The sequence below is a fragment of the Gobius niger genome (assembly GCF_951799975.1).
Source record: "Gobius niger genome assembly, chromosome: 3".
NCBI lineage: Eukaryota > Metazoa > Chordata > Actinopteri > Gobiiformes > Gobiidae > Gobius > Gobius niger.
In genome coordinates this window covers 34,992,170-35,011,594 of record NC_136854.1, presented here as the reverse complement: position 1 = coordinate 35,011,594, position 19,425 = coordinate 34,992,170, and the positions used below count along the sequence as shown (strand labels likewise).

The following is a 19,425-nucleotide window of genomic DNA, read 5'->3' as shown; positions in this document are numbered from 1 at the left end:
TGAAATGCACTAAAATCACATTTGAATGGAACTCTATGTGAGCCTATGTTTGTGTAAGCTCTCAGTCGTCCATAGCAGAGCAGTGGTTCTTAAACTTCAGGTGCTTCTCTCCGCAGTTCTCTTCCATTATATAGCAATATCATTTAAGCTTTGTCTTCTCCTTGGGTTTACACAGGGCATTAATAGTAATAAAATTAGTTGTGCCAAAATCAAGGCCTTGAATTACATACATTTCTTGGATTTTTACTGAATAAGTTCATAAAAATATCAACACAATGATCTAAAACAGTGGATCCCAACCTTCCCCCCCCTTTGGACCAATCAGAGGTTGTCCGTGTGCCTCCTTCCTCAAAGGTGTTGCAGTTAATTTAGAAAGCAATGACTTAAAAAGCATTATTTGTAAGTAAAAAGACAACATTGCGTTAAAATTCTCCAGAGACTACACACTTTTACTGCAAAATATAGCTTATCCTATCAAAATAATGTCCCCTTTTTTCCACCCAATCTGAAATAGTTTCAGTTTCAGTATTGGTTGAAAACGACCACGTTAGGAAATGAAATATGTGGGGATTTTTTCTGTGTTGTCGCATTGAAATATATTATTTGGGCATTAAAATGGCATTAAAAAGCATAAAACCTTACTTGCTTCTCCCTGTATAGACCCTGTTTTCTGAGTTGGGAGTTATTTTAGGCCCATAGCTTAGCCCTGGTTCGGCTCAGGTTTTGACATGTTGTTACCGACCACCAGGTTCAGAATTGGTAGTTCTCAGACACTCAAAACTAAATATTTTCTTAAGTTTGAAAATCACTGTTTCAACTGGACTGGGTTGTTTGAGTTTAGGACGTTTTGCCTCTTCTCATGCTGTATGTCGGTCCCTACTTTGGCTGCAATTTTTAACCGGAAGACAACCATTTTTAAATAGTAAAACGGCCCTGATATATGGCTATTGCAATATAAGACACAATTGTTACATCCTTGTGAACCCCTTCATAGAACTAAACCTAATCTTGATCTTAAACATATATGAGACAAAGTTCTAAAGTCAATTCTATTTAAGATATTGCTCAAGTTTCAACCTAGTTTTCCCTGATATGACATTTTTTTTGTGATGTTTAATATTTCACTTCCTTATTGGACACGGGCGGCAACATTTTCAACTGTTGCCGTGCCAACCATGTTGTTAGAAACAGAAGGAAGTTTGATATTCTTACATTAGAAAATGAAGCAGATTTTCCAGTAGAAGTGAAAAACTGTATTTATTTATTTATTTATTTATGTAGCTATGGGCTCTTGAGCCACTTTGCACCTCTCCTTATCTCTGTGTCTTTTTTTGGTAGAAACTTCATCATTAATGCAGCATTTCTTAAATTAGTTGTGTAGTAAAAGGTGAAAAAGTAGTTCTTTTCCTCCTTTGTTTTGCCCCTATGCCGTCTGCATTTACATCTATGAGAAATTAGTGAGTCAGAATTTCACAAAACTATTCCTCTTTCAATGTTTTTTTTGTTTTGTTGATAAAATAACCTTTTCCTCCATAAATTGCCACTTCACTTCACAGAAATATATTCAAAGTCATATGCTTATTCGGATGTCTTCAAGCGCTTACCGTCTTGGCTCTTGATTGCGTAAACGTCCACAGAGGGGTCGAAGTCCCCGGGGCCGAAGAATCCCCCGCAGTTCAGAGGGTTCCCCGGGCTGTCGGGAGGCGTCCCGAAGGAGCCGGTCAGCGCTCCGCCCCCCATCCCGTCGTTTTCATACTCGTCTTCTTCCCCTGTGGCCTCCACGTCCATCTCCTCCTGCTCCGCCCGGTCCACGTCGTGAATCCCCACCAGCAGACTGTAGTCCATGATCTTTAGAGTGGCCAAGAACTGCAGAGTAAATGTATCAGGCTCAATACAACACGCAATCTTATAACGTTCTATGGGACAGACTGAAATGAAACCTCTAATTTATATGGATAATAAAGGTCCTACACCTGATTTAGAAGTGGAATAAAAATGTTTTGTCCTTCAGTGTACCGGAAACATATTTGAGGAAAAAAGTGTGCAGTACATTCAATTCTAAGGCCTTTTTAATGATCATAAACTTACAGCATGCTAATTGATGTTCACATTACAGTATTGTTCCATTAAAGTTGGGAAACGTGCTTATAAAATCAGTCCTGTGAAGATTTGGTTTATTAGAAATGCGACAGGATTTACAATTTAAAATCCTGTGCGATCCCTTTTTTTTAATATATGAATAAAACAAGAAATATATCAGGTATATACGGCCTTAAAGAAAGCGCTAAAAGGCAATGGTTGACATATTCACCACAAGTGCTGCACGATTTTGAAAAAATATGATTGCATTTTGACTTTGTAGTTTAGGTTTTTAAAGCAAGTTCAGGGTTTGCATGTTATAAACAAACCCCTGAAGCATTGACTTTCCTCTTGTTAAGTGACGATGTCCAGTGGAACAGCTTAAAATCAGCAAAATCACATAAGGCGCATAGGGCTTCATGGGATTTTGATGATTTTAACCTGCCTCAGAGCTTTGTACAATACTCTTTCTAAACATCTGACTGCACAGATTTATTACATTTACTCTGGATTCTCTGACAAAAAACATCAAATTATTTTACAAACTTACACTTATTTTACATATACTAGATTGGGGCGTTTTATTTGTTGTTGTTTCACCAGGATATTGACATCAAGTTGTTTTTTCCCTGAGTTTGTCTGTGGAACTTTGTAGGGTTTGGACCCGGAAATAGCTTTTATATCATGTGTGATGTCACAGTTAACAAACCCAACAGAGAAAAGACTGAAATATGAACTGCTGAACTGATACATGAATTGCATGCATTAAAGAACTTGTTTGTAGAAGTCTAAACAACAGGTTTAGCAGGTTTTATGCACAAAAGGAGCCCATGGAGATATGATGATGTAACCTAAAAAAAAGCGCAGATGTTGCTATTTTCTGGCTGCTTTGCATGGCTTTAAATAACCAATAGTTTATCAATATGTTTGTTGCATTGCTTTGTGTTCCCTAAACTGCAGCCTTGGTCTAGTAAAGCCATTTTCTGACACTTGGGGGCGCTGTGGTGTATGTTGTTTAAAGGGAATCCTTCACTGCCTAATCAAACGCTGCTTGGCTGTGCCTTTAGGGGAAAATCCTGCCGACTTCAAAACAATAACATAAGACCGTAGTTACTGCTGTTCATGGAGATCTGTGGGAACTTGGCAAAATGCAGCACAAGTCTGGTCAGTGTGTTGCATTTGAGTTGCTCACTACTTTGTGATTTGTCCAATAGGTTGCGTTCACATGACGTCACAACATTGTAAAAAGCCTATAATTTAAAATTGAGGTGGAGAGAAACTGAAAATTAACTTAAATTAACTGGTAACTATGGTAACTATGGTAACTGGCAGATTTTGTTTTTGTCTTTGGTTAATATCTCAGTCATTATTGGGAGAATCCACGTAAAACAAAAAAAACTGTTTCAAAGTTCATTGTCTTCTCATTATTTTCTCTGAAAGGCGTCCGAAAGTGGTGACAAACTCGGAAACATGAGAAGAAGAACTTTGAGACATAAATATAGTATGTCAGGTTTGTAAATCAGATCACTATCGAACACTCATGAGGAAAAAACATTTGTTAATTTTCGTTTTGGAGATTTCTTACAAAAACTGAAAAATACAGACGGCATCGCGTCATAGAAGGGGGCGTGGCTTTGCGTTTGGGAAACACAATTTTTCACTCTTTTTAGCCCTTTTCTGGTGGAATATAAACTTATTTATCACATACAAATAAAGTCAAATGTAAATCGGGCCCATATGGATATTTTGTCACCACAGATTATTCAGTAGAAGTGAAAAAAACGGCAGTCGTAGCTAGCCGTTAGCATTAGCTCGATGCTAGCATGTAGCATCTCCGTTATTTATGTATTCATGGGCTGTTGAACCACTTTTCTCCACCCCATCTTATTGTATCTTTATTTAGTAGAAAACTATATTCATAATTCAGCATTTGTTAAATTCGTTTTTGAATAACTAGAGAAAGTTTAGATTTTTCTCCAAATTGTTTTCCCCCTTAACTGTTTTAAAGCATGACCATATATGGGTGATTCCAGAGATGCCGCCTGTATCTATTGCAACATAAAACAAATCCTCTAGTTTCTCATGATGATAACAACACATTAGTCTTAGATATTGTCAGTGATGCAACTTCTGCCTCTGCTTCACAGTAACAGTGCAAAAGTCCGGTAGCTGAGATCAAGGACTAAAACAATATGCGAAACTATCCCAAATATTTGCTTTGCCTCTCACCTCGACATCGTGTTTTAGCTTGTCCAAAAATAGCTTCTTATTGTCGTCCCCTATCATCAGCTTATGGCCTTCATTCAGGAAGTCGTTGTCTTTGAAAGTGGGGAGTTCTTTAGCCTAAACAAAGAGAAAGAGATTTTTTACGGTCCGCTCTGAGCACAAATATGCAAACATTTATGACTTTGGTAAATCAAACATAACCATTTAGAAATAAGCGTTGTTTGACTTCAGTTTACATAATATCCTTATCGTCGCTCAGTCGGTTCTTTGCTATCTTATCACCGTCCGACTACTAAGAGCGTTTGCATTGGTAGGCCCTAAAGCACACACATGATAATGGCTTGAAACAGACAGAGAGGACTTTAAAGCTTTGCACTGGGAAACTATCTAACAGTAGCATATGGCCCCTTTCAAAATACCATCTTAAAGTGAAAATTCCCTTACCAGTCAGTACTAACTCAGAACTAAACTAAGGCTAAGGTTAAACTAAGGCTGCACTGACTATTTAGGACTAATACCGGGATTAAACCAGACTAAACTAAGCCTGAACATCAATAAACAGGAGTAAATCAGAGGTGAGCTGGGATTAACCTAGAAATAAAGCAGGTCTAAACCAGTAAACCATTTGTAACTGAGCCTTGAACAGTGACATCCAGTATTTGGGTTTCAGAAAACCAAATGGGAGATGAAGTAAACAAGACTACATGAGGACAAAACTGGGACTGAACAAGACTAAGTCAGGAGTTCAGAACGTCACCTGGATTTGAAATGGACTATTGTGGCTGTAACTAAGACAAAACCATCTTTAAATCTGGGCTACTGGGGTTTATTGACTATTCACTCTGCATACTCACTGGTGGCAAGCTCTTAATGTAGCAACAGCTGCCCTGAAGTAGACAAACAGAAAAAAAGCCTGCCAATCTGCGCCATCTGCCCCTGAGACTACCATTCATTTCACTCACACACCACACTCAAGCACAGGCAGGGTGAATGACAGACAAAAAAACGAACAGCTAAGAGACGACACCATCACCTGAACCGCAGTTGCCCTATTATCTATAATCAATCAATCTGAGTATCTCTATCCAATCGCTTCCCATTTTGAGCTGCTCTTATATCTTATACTCCAAATATTAAACAGGCCTGTCACGATAACGAGACCTGACTTTCCATATCTCCATAAGGCTAGGGGTGTGACAATATATCGATTTCGCAATATATCGCGATATTTTGCAGTACGATACGATGCTTTTCATTCCGATATTGATACTTTTGATGATGTCGTGCATATTAATGAGGTCGCAGTGCTCCACAGTTTTAATTTCGGCCACTAATGATAAAGAATTCAGTCAAAACAGCAGAGGGCAGCACTTGGACAAAACACTGTCTCACAAATATATTACTTTTAATGACGAATGAATGTTTTTTTAATTATAAATAAAAGGGATCATTTATTCACTTATTTAGTTAACCTCTTAACCCCCGCCTTAACTGATTGCATTTTCAGTTCCAGTTCTAAAATCTAAAAGCTTCTTCAAAAAAGCGTCAAAATTGCAACAAAAACGAGATGTAAATGAGGATTAAATCGCACCCGAACAAAGCATCAAAAGAGCGACAAATAGTGACAAAAAAGCAACAAAAACCTGATGAAAAAACAACAAAACAGGAAACAAAAAAGTTACAAAATACAACAAAAAAGTAAAAACAACACAAAAGAATTATGAAAAAACAACAAAAAAGTTAAGACAACGTGAGAACAAATCTCAGATCCGTTTTGGCGGTCTTAGCTTTCAAATGAGGCATTACTATCATTATGAGCCTTGGTTAAGGTGCGGGTTAAGAGGTTCAGAGAAAGGGATACGACGCACATGAAAACAAATGTAATGTTGTAATAATGTGATGTTTCTGAAAAAATCTTGATGTATCGTAGGTTACTTTTGTGCAATACATCGATTATCGCAGCATCGGCACATCATAACGTATCGTGAGCCATGTATCACGTATCGTATCGTGAGGTCCCCAGAGGTTCCCACCCCTAATCAAGGCAGGAAAATATCGCTGTAAACGACATTATTGAAGACCTTACAAACTAACTCTAAAGCTTAAATATGACAGAAAAAGCTTTGTTTGAAAAGTACTTTCTCTTAAACAAAAAAAAACAATGAAACAATAAATTGAGTCAATAATAATAGTAATTATCGTGACAGCCCTACATACAGGACTAAGAGGTACACTGCAAAAAGTGGATTCTAAGCAAGTAAAAAACGTCTTACTTTAAGAAAAAAGTGCTTATTTTTTCCCTAAAAAGTAATAATGTCATGCCGAGCAAAGTTTTCTTGAGAAAAAAATCTTATTTTAGGAAATAAAATCGAGCCATTTCTTGTTCAGATATATTTGCTAAAAAACATGCTAATTTTTCTTGTAACAAGAAAGAAACACTTTTTGAATCTTCTTCAGCTTTAGACAAAGAATATTTTTTCTTATTTTAAGAAAAAATAAGATCAAAACAACTCTTAATGTAAGAACTGATTCTCACAGAGAGATAATACATTCCATTCTTCAAAGTGGGCGGCTTGGTGGCACAGCGGTTAGAGCCTCAGCTTCACAGCTCGAAGGTCCTGGGTTCGATTCCCACCAGGACGGGGTCTTTCTGTGTGGAGCATGTTCTCCCCGTGTCTGCGTACGCGTCCCCTACCACTAAAAACATGTACAATAGGTGAATCCTCCAGCAGGTGATTCTGACCATCAGCCTGGCTCCATATCATGGAGACGGGTCCCCGGGCGTGGGCAATATTTTCCTTAAATATTAGTATTTATTAAGAACATTTTGCTCAAAAATGTGTGTGATTTAGAACATTTTACTTAAACCAAGCAACATTTAAGTAAAATATCCCACAATTTCTCACTAAATAAGAATGTTTTCCTTAAATTATTCAATTTTCTGAGGACATTTTGCTTAATTCTAGTTATTTATTTGCTTAAATTTAGTGTTTCTTTCTTGTTTTATGATGAGAAAAATATGAGAAAAATATTCTAGCATTCTTAGCAAGAAAAAAATGCTTACCCCATTGGCAGAATTTTTTTCCTTAAAACAAGACAAAATGCCTTATTTCAAGATTTTTTTTCCTTGTTTTTAGGAGGGCACTTTTTGCAGTGTAGAATTCCTTGTACCTAAACCTCAGCTTGAGAACCAGTGTTGAGTACATCTCAATTTAGATGTCATTTGACAGTTTGTTTCAGGGTGAGCTGGGGGCGTTTATTTTTACCACCCCATGCCACCAGCTGTCAACACGGCAAAATGAAACGCACCTTCTCCTTGTCGCTGGCTTCCCTTGAGACCGTAGATCCCTAAGAAAAAACGAGAAGACAAAGACACAAAAATAGCTCGTGAATCAAAGCCGGTTTAAAAATACAACAATTGAAATATCTGCTTTATAAACACGTCTCCCTTGACGGCGTCTCGCAAAAATGTTGGATGTTTTGTTTCTAGTTGGCAGAGCATGAAGCGTTCACGTGGGGCAGGGAATTAAAAAAAAACATAGTGAAGAGTAGCAGTTTTACGTTTAGCTCTAGGAGTGCGTGTGAGAGAGATGCAGTTTTGTGTCATATTCGGGGGACTGAGCTTTTAGAAAATCCCACAATGGCTCGAACTCAAGGGACCGCGATAAACAGCTGCTCAGTCATTTGGAGCAGAACGCTTTGTGCACCGTCTGGGCCCCTGTTCGCAGCGGGCCTAAAGTCAAACAAATATTTACCTGCAAACATATGCAAAAAGAAAGAATAGAGGGCATTGGCTTTAGCTTCAGCATACTTCTGACAGAACTACCTTCAGATAAGTTTAAATGGATTTGTTAGAGTTTTCAGAGTTCACTTCTGCAGTTTGTCTGATCATTTCTTTCACTCTGATTCCTAAAAACATGTAGATGAATCTTGCTCCAGTTGAGGGAGAAATAAAAAGGAAAAATCTCAGCCTTACAAAATTACAATACATGTTTTAAACTCATTAAGTTGACCCTTTAGAAGTGAGCTGACAGGTTGGTAATACAGGCTTTGATCCAGGGTTTCTCAAACTTTTCTGGGCACGACCCCCCAAAATCACTAGACCAACAACTCAGGACCCCCACTCTAAAATGTAATTAGCATTTATAATATAACGCTACATACATATGTAATATATTGAATCTAATATAAGTGAGTCTACATGTTTTACAAATGTTATAAAATGTGCAAAATCAACCACCTGGTCTTGCAGTTTGATGTAATAATAATATTTATTTATTATTTTTTGTAAAGTCTCTCCTTCCTGTATCTCAGCAACTAATCAGAGTTTAGTATCCTCCCACGTTGACCAATGAGACGAGCTTTTCCAGCCTGTCGGGTCCAATCAGAAGGGAGGGGAGGAGCTTGATTGTTTACTTTTAAAAATTCTGTTCCTGCTCTCCTCATTTTGCAAACTAAGATGGGCTTTCTGGTTAAAGAGGGGAGGAATTTGATTGTTATACTGTTATAAATTTTATTCTATCACTCCTCACTTTGCAAACATACAGACTATCACTTAAAGGTACAGAACAATCTGGTTTTGAGATGTTTTGGTACATTTTGATAATTGGTTTCATTTCACTTAATTAAGTTGCTCAAACGTCATTAAAGATACTGTCTCGTGACCCCCACCTCAGTGTCCCACAACCCCCACGCTGGAAACTACTGCTTTAATCAACAGAACCCTGAGAGGAAAAATCTAGAAAAGGTTTTTATCATGACTTCAGGTTGAAAACTACACCAGTAAAGAAACACTACTATAAACAAGTTTTTCACTAATGAATATTGAATATTTTAATTTAACATCATGACTCATCGTAGATTTATTTACTTGCACATAAGCAGACCAGGTAAAGACATTTCGACCTCTACTCATGCTTCACTGTTATATAGCACTGCATTATAAGTGCAATATATGATGCACTTATAAGCCCACAGAAGCTAAGTGTGGGCTTAACTTCTGCCCACACTTCATTTACCTTATATAAATTATATAACCATTTTGAATAAAATGTCTGGTAAAAGTATGCAAACATCTGAATGTCGGTACCCATTAGGACTGGGAGAAAATATTGGGTCGGACTTGGATCGCAATACTCTGTGCTGCAAATTTTTTTTTTCCAGTAACAGTTACACAGACAGCACTTACTTTTTATGTTAATGCAATTTTCAATCGTAACACAGTAAATGTCAAATGGCATTTGGTTTACAACTTTAGACAAATGACGTTTTGCACATTTTAAAGCAGTACTAAGTAACTCTTGCCCCTAGAGGCCATAAGCGCAACTGCAGGTGGCGTAGCAAGTTGCGATTTTTTTTACTTATTAATTGTCCGTGAGAGTAAATACTACACTGACAGAAAAGGCGAAGGGAGAGAGAGACATTCTACATCCAATTACACAATGGATTTTTTTTTTTCACTCAAACTTGGCTGTAAATACTGTTTAAATGGTGCTAGCCCACAGTTAGCTTTGCCCGTTAGCTTCTTCTTCGTGATTCCATTAGTGTGTATTGGTGACTCCGGTCTGGTGGCAGTCAAGTTGCAACTGTGGTTTTCTGGCCAGAGACACCAGGGGGAGATGAAAGACCCTCCAATCATCCCATTAACACTTGTATTACCCCCAGAGGGACTACGAAAAGGATTTATTAAGGTAAACAAGTTACTTAGTATTGCTTTAAGGTAAACATATAACTCATCATAATTTGTTACTATATCGGAATACATATTGGATCAGCCCCTTAGTATCGTGATACATATCGGATTGGTCGGATCGTCCCAGCCATAGTGCACATCATGTTTTATTTCCAACAGAATATTTAACTCTTATTTATTGCTGTTAATTTGGTTAGAAAGACTGAGACAACACAATGTCGAGTGTCGGAGACAACACCATTTCCCGGAGCATCAAGTTTGCGTAAGAGCATAGTTTTTCTGAGTTTGTGTGATACCTTCAGGTCGTATTTGCGGTGCACGGTGAGGCGATGGCTGAATACATTCCTAGTGACCACCATGTAAGTCTCCACTCCGTCCACTGTGAGCCGGTACATGCCCAGGAACTGAGGGAGCAGCGTGTTGCCATGACACTCTACAATGAACTGGACAAAGAGCAGAGGAGAGGGAGGAGTGGGAGTGGAGTCAACTCTACAGCGGGAGAAAACAGAATCACGCCGACTGCAGTGATTCACCCTTTTAAGCTTTAAAGTGGACGTCATGCATAATTGAGGCTAAAAAACATTATTTTGAGTACCTCAGCATCGATATTTTACATTTTTAATCATGTCTAAGGAAAAGAAAGCAAGGAGTGAGCCTGGTCTGGGCAGGATTTTGAATGACCAGGAGCGCCGTGAAAACTTTTACTTTTGTTTGACGCTAGCAGATTGACAGCGCAGTGATGAACACACATTGAGTCCCTTCATGGATTATCGGCTTTAAAGGAATAGGCCACCGTTTTTACATACTGATATATGTTCTTACCTTAGCTTTGACAAGATCTTTTGTACCTGTCTGGTCTTCACCCGTGCCTTCAATCACGTAAACACAGCACAGACGGCGTTAGCATTTAGCCTCTCCCTCTCTCCACTTTAGCTCCAAACGAGGTCAAGATAGAAGCTACCAAGCTCTTCCACGTTTTCTCTATTTAAATATGGTTACGTGAAGTGTTACACCATAAAGTATAATTACACAAAATTAAACATTGTGGATTTTCTAAGCGGATAAAAAGGGGAACTATATTGTAAGGCGTAATAATACTAGGAGTACTTCGGCGTCCACACAGTAAAGTGAAGATATTACTGCGCGGATGTCGAACTACTCCTGGTATTATTACGCCTTACAACATAGTTCCCCTTTTTATCTGCTTAGAAAATCCACATTGTGTAATTTTGTGTAACTATACTTTATCATGTAACACTTCACGTAACCATATTAGGGAAAACGTGGAAGAGCTTGGTAGCTTCTATCTTCACTTCGTTTGGAGCTATAGAGGAGAGGGGGAGAGGCTAAATGCTAACACCGTCTACGCTGTGTTTACATGACTGAGGGCACACGTGAAGACCAGACAGGTGCAAAAGAACTCGTCAAAGCTAAGGTAAGAACATAAATCAGTATGTATCAGAAAAGTACACTGCCTGACCAAGAAAAAGTCGCTACTTGGATTTAACTGACTGTTATGAGCAAAGAACAAGATCAGCAGTCGACCTGAACATCTGAAATTACCAGGTTATTCCCTGATGGCAAGGGCATATTCCAAGATGACAATGCCAGGATTCAACAGGGTCACATTGGCTGCCACAGAGTCCAGATTTTAACTTAACTCATCTGAACCTGTTGGAGCTATTTGGTACTTTTGTTTATTTTAGGCTTAAGTTAAGTTATAGCCTAATTTATTTTCTTTCTTGCTAAAGTTAATTTGCTTATTTTGCATTTATGCATATTATTTCTTGCTTGTTATTTCCGCTAATTTAGATAATTATTTACGTTGTTGTTTATTGGTCACTGTTGCTTTCGTTGATTTACATAAGTGGGTCAAGGTGGGAGGGACCTCAGGCTGCGAGGGCATATGGTTTTTTACCAGATGGACCTTTTGTTTTTTGATTTAAGTTTATGGACAAATAGCCACTACAGAACCTTTGGGATACAAGGTTACAATACAAGATCTCAGTGAAACCGTAATAGAACACTGGATCTTTTAACATTGCAGAAGCTTATTGAAACAGACGGCATCTTTGGAATTGCCCATATGATCATGTTCAAAGCAGCCGATGGGGGAAAACAAAGGGGTGAAAAATAACTTTCTCCTATCTCGCCACCTTTACTTTAAGAAATGCTGAATTATGAATATATTTTATACTAAATAAAGATACAGAGACATGAAGTGGAGCAAAGTGCATAAACAGCCCATAGTTAACCTCTTAACCCCCACCTGAGCCGAGGACATTTTCTTCAGTTTGGCTTTACACAAATCTAAAAGTGCTGGGAAAAAGCATCAAAATAACAAGGATTAAAACGCAATAAAACTGTGACGAAATAGCAACATAAAAGCAACAATAACGTGCCGGAAAAGCAACAATAGCGACAGAAAAAAGCGACAGAAAAGAGTGACAAGAACAACAATAACGTGTAAAAAAAAAAATCAGAAAACACGACAAAAACGCTTCAAATATGTGACAAAAACCCGACGACAACGCAACAAAAAAGTTAGAATCAGTTTTGCAGGCTTCAGCTTTCAAATGAGGCGTTACACTGTTGCTCTCCAGGCAAGAAGCTTTTAGATTTAGGTAAAGCCAAACTGGAGAAAATGGCGGGGGGTAAGAGGCTAAAAACAGACAATGCTAACAAGTAAGCTAACGTTAGCTTCATATGCTAATGTAAGCTGTGAGTGACTTTTTTCTGCTTCTACTGAACAATTTGCTGTGAAAAGAGATCCATATGAACTCGATTTTGGCTTGACTTTATTGGTGTGTGATAAATATGTTTATTGTCTGCCAGAAAATGTCTAAAAAGAGTGAAAAATTTAGATTCCCATGAGAGGTTTTCCTCCCCCTTGGCACATGCTGTAATCAAAGCTAAAGGCGGTCCAACCTTTTTTGTGTGGCGACATTGTTTTTGGTCAAGCAGTATAGATTATGAAAGCTCCAGCCAAGTCAAAGTACATTAAATCCATACATTTTGCTTACAACTACGGTTTCTACCTGGTGGTATTTTTTGAGGATGTTGTGCATCTCTGCGATGTCTTCACTGGACACGGTTTTGATTACAAAGCGATGGTCATAGCTGGACAGGAAACGGTTCCCAAAGCGACCCTGAGAGTCGCTGTTGAGGGGTGCACTCCTTGTTAATGAGTTCTGCCAAAAAAACAAAACCAGGACAATAAGTCAGTCACACCATATTTTATGTAAGATTTTTATATGCTGGTCATGTTACAGTACTGACCTGGTAGTCCTGGTCGTCAATGCAAAACCTTTCCCGAAGGTTCCTGAACACCATGGGACAGTATTCTTTGAACTTAAAGCGACTAGGCAGATTTTCTCTGAGTGGAGACAGACACAGGAGCAAGGGCTTAGTGAAGACTAATGATGCATACTAAGCAGCTACAACAATTGATTGGCTCTCCTTTTCGCTTCTGTTTTGAAATAAACTGTAACGGACTGAGCCTGCCTATTTCAATACAATTCAAAGTAAAAATGCTTTGTTATGAATTAAATTTTATTTTTAACCAGTATGAAACTGCCAAAAAAAACAATAAGTTTTGTTCATGTAAAAAGGAATTTATTAAGTATGTTGTATAAAAAGTATATTAGGTGATGCAATATCCGTATCGCAAAAAGCCACAATATATCGCAACATCACAAAAGCCTTCATCTGACTGAGATTCAACCAAAAACGAACAATACATTGAACTTATAACTGTGTGGAAGTTCAGTTTTAGTTAAACAACACAGTTAGTTAATGTCCTAATTTAGTTAAAGCAGTACTAAGTGACTCATGCCTAGAGGCCATAAGCGCCACTGCAGGTGACGTAGCATGTTTTTTACTCATTAATTGTTTTGCCTGTTAGCTTCTTCTTTGTGATTCCATTAGTGTGTATTGGTACCTCCGACCCGGTGCTGGGGAAGTTGCAATTGTGGTTTTCTGGCACCAGGGGGAGATGAAAGACCCACCTCAATCATTCCATTAACACCTGTATTACCCACAGAGGAACTACGGAAAGGATTTATTACTTAGTACTGCTTTAAATTTACGTCTTGTTTTGGTTCTGATGTAGTGTTTTTTAAGTCTTGTTTTGACAAAATTTGCTGAAAAACTACCGGTAGTTACTTGAAATTTGTGTTTAATTAGAATGTAACATATCGAGTTGAAATGGTTTAGTGAAATATCGCAATAATATTGTTGTCGCGATATTGCACAGCCGTATCTAGGCCTGTCACGATAACAAATTGAAAGTTTGATATATTGACGCAGAAAAGTATCGCGATAAACGATATTATTGACTCTAACGATACTAGATACTGTCAACTCTCAGTAAACCTTTGTTCTAAAAGTGTATCATCCTAAAATACCACACAAGCTGCAATAAACATGAAATATAATGTAATTCAATTTCTGTTAGAAATCAAAGTTTTACAAAGAAAAAATAGGGGGGAAATGCTACTAAATGTACAGACAATAAATATCGAACCCAAAAATATATCGTTTATTTGTTATTTATTGAACGATAAGTCGATATAGTAATTATCATGACAGCCCTAGCCGTATTGCATATCGTAAGTTACTGAATAAATCGAACTTTAGGTGCAATATTGCTTTTATAAATTGATAGTCTATAGGGTTTGTTCAAAGGCGAAGCTAACACACTTAAAGGTCCTATATCACACTTTATTCAAACTTTGTAAGCTATTTTGTGACACCTTAGCCTTGATATTTTTGTCATATAACTACAGAAAATGTAACTATACAAAGCTCCACCATATGAACTCACTATTACAGCACCAGTGAAGTGTTTCAAATTGTAAGTAAAATCAACAATAGAAATTGCCTAAATAGTTCACATATAAGTTGTGTATAGCCATTAAAAAGAAACTTCATGGATTCCTCCGTATGACGCATAATCAGAGTGTGGGTGGGCTGGCGTTTTGCGCAACTATGACTAAACATGCACGATTACTGAAGCGCGTGATGTGCAAATGAGGCAAAACACAACTCCCAAGTATGTTTGTGATGAAGACAGCACGATATAGGCCTTAGAAAAACCCTGAAAACTAAAGAGGTCGCTGTCGTCTGGTGTAAACAAATCCAAAAAGACAGCTCCCCGATAAAAGCGTCCACATATCAACTCGCCCATCTCAAATTTAACTCCAGGGGCTTTGAGCACTGTTTATCTCTGATGATGACTAAGGAAGAGCAGGGACTTAAAAATGCAAAAACGAATCCATTAGCATCCGAGGCCCACAGCTTCACAGCGGTCATACTGACGCTGTGGTTTTGAATGCAGATCACTTTGTTGCCGAGTATCGAGAATGATTGTTTACCAAGTCTCTATGTGGTCTGTCTTATACCAACAGAGGCAGACACAACAGGCATGGCAATTATAACAGAATACGAAACACAACGGAGCATGAACCACGAAGAGATAGTAGTTCTGCATGATTTAAGAAGAATGAAGCATGATATCAGATAACTCTAATTACAAGCTTAGGCTCTAAACGGAAAATGGGTTTAAATCTCTGTTCAAATGGATGCCCCGGTGTTACTGCGATAAGTATATGACCACATAGTAATTTGACTAGCCAAGAGTTTAACAATGGTCAAGACAGGAAAGTACTTAAAGAACTACTAACCCCTCCTTCCAGAGCCTCAGTATCAGAGCCTCAGATTTGAAAATCTCAACAGAAAGGGGGCGTTGCCTGGAGGACTAAGGGGCACGCGGGAGGGGTGAGGGGTGGGAGGGGCTTGAGGCTTCTGACTTCGACGCTGCACCTGCAGCGCTCCTCGTAAACAAAGTCCGAGCATGGGAGCATGGAGTTCCAGCGAGCTAACTTATTTAGCAACTTGTTCCACTGGGACAGCTCTACAGCTCTCTCTACACAGGGGGGGCATCGTGGCAGACAGCGGCCTTGTACCTGAGGCGCTGGGTCATTTATTCCTCTGTCATTTACAAAGCTAGCGGCTTAGCATTGAGCTCGATCGACGTTAGCATCGCAGCTAAGGGACGTAACTGTCCTGGCTGCTTTCAGAATTTACCGATCTATTTTAGATGTAGACTTTTGCTGTGGTCTACGTGAACATGGGAGATGTATCTCAGTGTCCTCAGCAGAGTGTGTGATATAGAGACGTGGCTATTTGTGTTACAAAGATTTTTATTACAGCAAAGTGCACAAAACATATCAAATAAATAAATGTAGGCCTGTATTATTGAGCAGGAACACTGTCTTTTTGAAATTGTTTTTGGTTTGCTATTGAAGATGTGAGACAGAATCATTCAGGTCATGTTTCTCTAAAGGCTTGACTGTAACATTGTGAACCCAAAGAGCCAGTTAGCCCTAAGTAAATAGCCTGAAGTAATTTCTATAACTAAATTTAGTGAATTAAAGGTTTAACCAACGTTAACACATACACTAAACTACCACTGAATGATGACACTGTACAGTAAAGGCTATAATGAAGTATTTATATGTATGCTGTTTTAGTTGAATATTGAAATATTAATGAAAATTATAGATCTTGTTTTGTACCAGTACTTGATTCTGCACTTCTGGCTCTTACAACAGTGCAATTTCCAAATTATAGCACAATTTCTTTGGTAAAACTTACTACAAACTTACAGCTCACATTTCACTTGAGGTTGAGCTGCATGTGCCACTCACTTGGTCTACATAGATGTGTGCAATAAACAAACTGAACAGACAAAGTTGACTGGTTATGTTATACAATACCAACTGTAATAAATATACATGCAGTAAGTTTTCAGCTTCTAGAAACAGAAAGCGGTGCTGCATACACCTTCCTGTGACATATCTGACAGAACATATACAGGCTTCATTTTTTTTTTACTGCCCACAATTAAATCTTGCATGAAACATTGATTTTAATCTATTACGTTGTCCAATGGGCACAGAGTGGTTCAGGCACAGGTGCTTTGTGTGCTCCTGATATGGGAGAGGATCCTCGACCACACTTTCAAACAGCAGGGCCATTAGTTGGTCAAAGTAGACTGTAAACAAAGCACAAAACATTTGTTCTTGTAAAAGCATTGGTTGTGTTGTTTTTAATGTGACATACCTGATCTTCATGGCTCTCACTGTGTAGTCTCCACGCTTGAATTTTGGATACACTATGACATACAGCAGCATATGACGATTTGCCTTTTTTAATCATAATTCAAGGCACCAACCTGCACCCTAAAATTTCACAAATAAACATTAATATGCAGTATCTATGTATTATTTTCTAAACATTTCAAAGTGATAAAATAACTAGTGAATATTTGTTGAACCTTTAGGAATCATTACCTGGCCAGCATTCCTTTGAATAAGAAGCCCAGACTATTGTGAGAGAATCAGACTATGAATGCCTCAATATGCGAAGTGTGGTATTGTGGGCTTATTTTAGCTTAATCTTTCAAAAAACGTGGTGTTAACAAAAGAGTAAGAGTCTCTCGCATGCTGCTGTGCCTACAAAGAATTATAAAGAATTACAAAGAATAATAAATTGATATGTGAAGTGTAAATACATCAATATACATTAGATATTGGGAGGAGTAGTTGTAATTACACATACTTGATTTTGGCCACACTCTTGCATCATCCCCAACCAAAGGCCTGTGAAGACAGCGAGGGAACAGGGTTTTTTTTTCAGATAAATGTTTATGAAATGTATTTACCAGGTGAATCTGCCCGCATCTCCCCGCCCAGTGTAACAGAGCCGCTTTCAAGAGCCTCCCTGATGAGGTCATCCTGCTCCAGCTTCCACTGCCAGTTGACCGTAGGGATGAGGAGCTTTGCCTGATGCCTGTAGAAGCACTGCTCTGACAGTCCCTGAATATTGAAGGCCCCCAAGAACTATAAAATTAAAACATCTGTTATCATCGGATAATATATGGAAAAATAAAATGTTTTTGTAGTACCTTTGAAATCTGGCTAAAGGATGAGCCGGTGAACAGCACAGAGCTGTAGGTTTCCAGCTGGGATGTTGTTCACCATGGGCTGACTGGACCACTGACTGGAGAACTCACAGCGAGGACACTGTTGAGTGACCCAGACAGGACATCGCCTAAACAGCTCCAGCAGTTGGTCCTCATGAACAATATATTTTTTGTCCTTGTGTGGAGGGACTTCAGCAGGAATGCTATATAAAACAAAGGATATTTCATCCCTCAAAAAACCAGGACGCTGTATATATTTTTTCAATTAAAACTCTAGATTTTCTTTGTACCTTGAGCAGTTCACAGTGCTGGCACTGTCATCAATGTGGAAGCTGGGGTCAGACGCTGACACCTCACACCTTCTCCTTTTTAAAGATGTAGAGGCTGCTCTGGGACTGTCAGGAAGAGGGATTTCCATCAGGTCCTCAGTACCACAACCGACGCTTGTGTAAGCGGTCCGGGCTTGAGTAGCTGTACAAAACACAAACAAAATAAACACGTTTAAAATGGCAGTAATTACAAAACTTGTGTCTAACTACAGTATATAAAAAAACAAAAGTGTAGACTGTTTTATACATAAAATGACAGTACTGTATAAAGGATAAATAGATTTCACCTTTGCGTCGCCTGCTCGGCTTCACATTGGCCTGGACACTTGCATGCCTTGTAATGACTGGATCAGTCTGGACATTTCTCTCTGCTCACTTTTGGCTGAAAACATAACAATAAATAATATTTATAAAGTGCACACACAAGTGACATGCAAACACATTGTTTGTATTGATGATTTATAGGAATACAACCTACGATATACTTGAGAATATGCCCCCTATAGCAGATCAACCAAATATTTGTATCAGGTTAATTCTGGCTACAGTAGCTACTAAAAACTTCCAAATGGTTTGGCATTTTGAAAAGCTGCGTCCAAATAGGTGTAAACTTTGGTTCACTTCAGAAAACTTGTCAACATGAACATAATTATCAGAATTTATCCTACTTTGTGAACCTGTTCAACAACAATGGCAATAACAACTATACTGATTCTGAAAGCACGTAAGAACAGCTCACATCTGTGGGCGCCCAATGACCACATGGTCCACCTGGAGAGGTCAGCCCTCTCCTCACTGACCACACGGTCCACCTGGAGAGGTCAGCCCTCTCCTCACTGACCACACGGTCCACCTGGAGTGGTCAGCCCTCTCCTCACTGACCACACGGTCCACCTGGAGTGGTCAGCCCTCTCCTCACTGACCACACGGTCCACCTGGAGAGGTCAGCCCTCTCCTCACTGACCACACGGTCCACCTGGAGAGGTCAGCCCTCTCCTCACTGACCACACGGTCCACCTGGAGTGGTCAGCCCTCTCCTCACTGACCGCAATCGAGCATCAAACGGGAGCAGAGCGCGCATGGAGCCGGTCAGTTTAGCCTCAGACACACAG

At 38.8% G+C, this 19,425-nt stretch overlaps 1 protein-coding gene across 1 annotated transcript in view; it reads right to left on the bottom strand.

The window, feature by feature from the left end:
• Positions 1–19,425, bottom strand: part of LOC306960863 (phosphatidylinositol 5-phosphate 4-kinase type-2 beta-like) — a 33,337-nt gene that overhangs the window by 3,024 nt on the left and 10,888 nt on the right. The window contains exons 3-8 of the mRNA XM_079553452.1: positions 13,277–13,373; positions 13,036–13,188; positions 10,294–10,440; positions 7,615–7,653; positions 4,309–4,422; positions 1,605–1,866 (exon numbers count right to left, since the gene is read on the bottom strand). Of these exons, the coding sequence (XP_079409578.1) occupies positions 1,605–1,866; positions 4,309–4,422; positions 7,615–7,653; positions 10,294–10,440; positions 13,036–13,188; positions 13,277–13,373 (812 nt within the window). The remainder of the gene's footprint in view (positions 1–1,604; positions 1,867–4,308; positions 4,423–7,614; positions 7,654–10,293; positions 10,441–13,035; positions 13,189–13,276; positions 13,374–19,425) is intronic.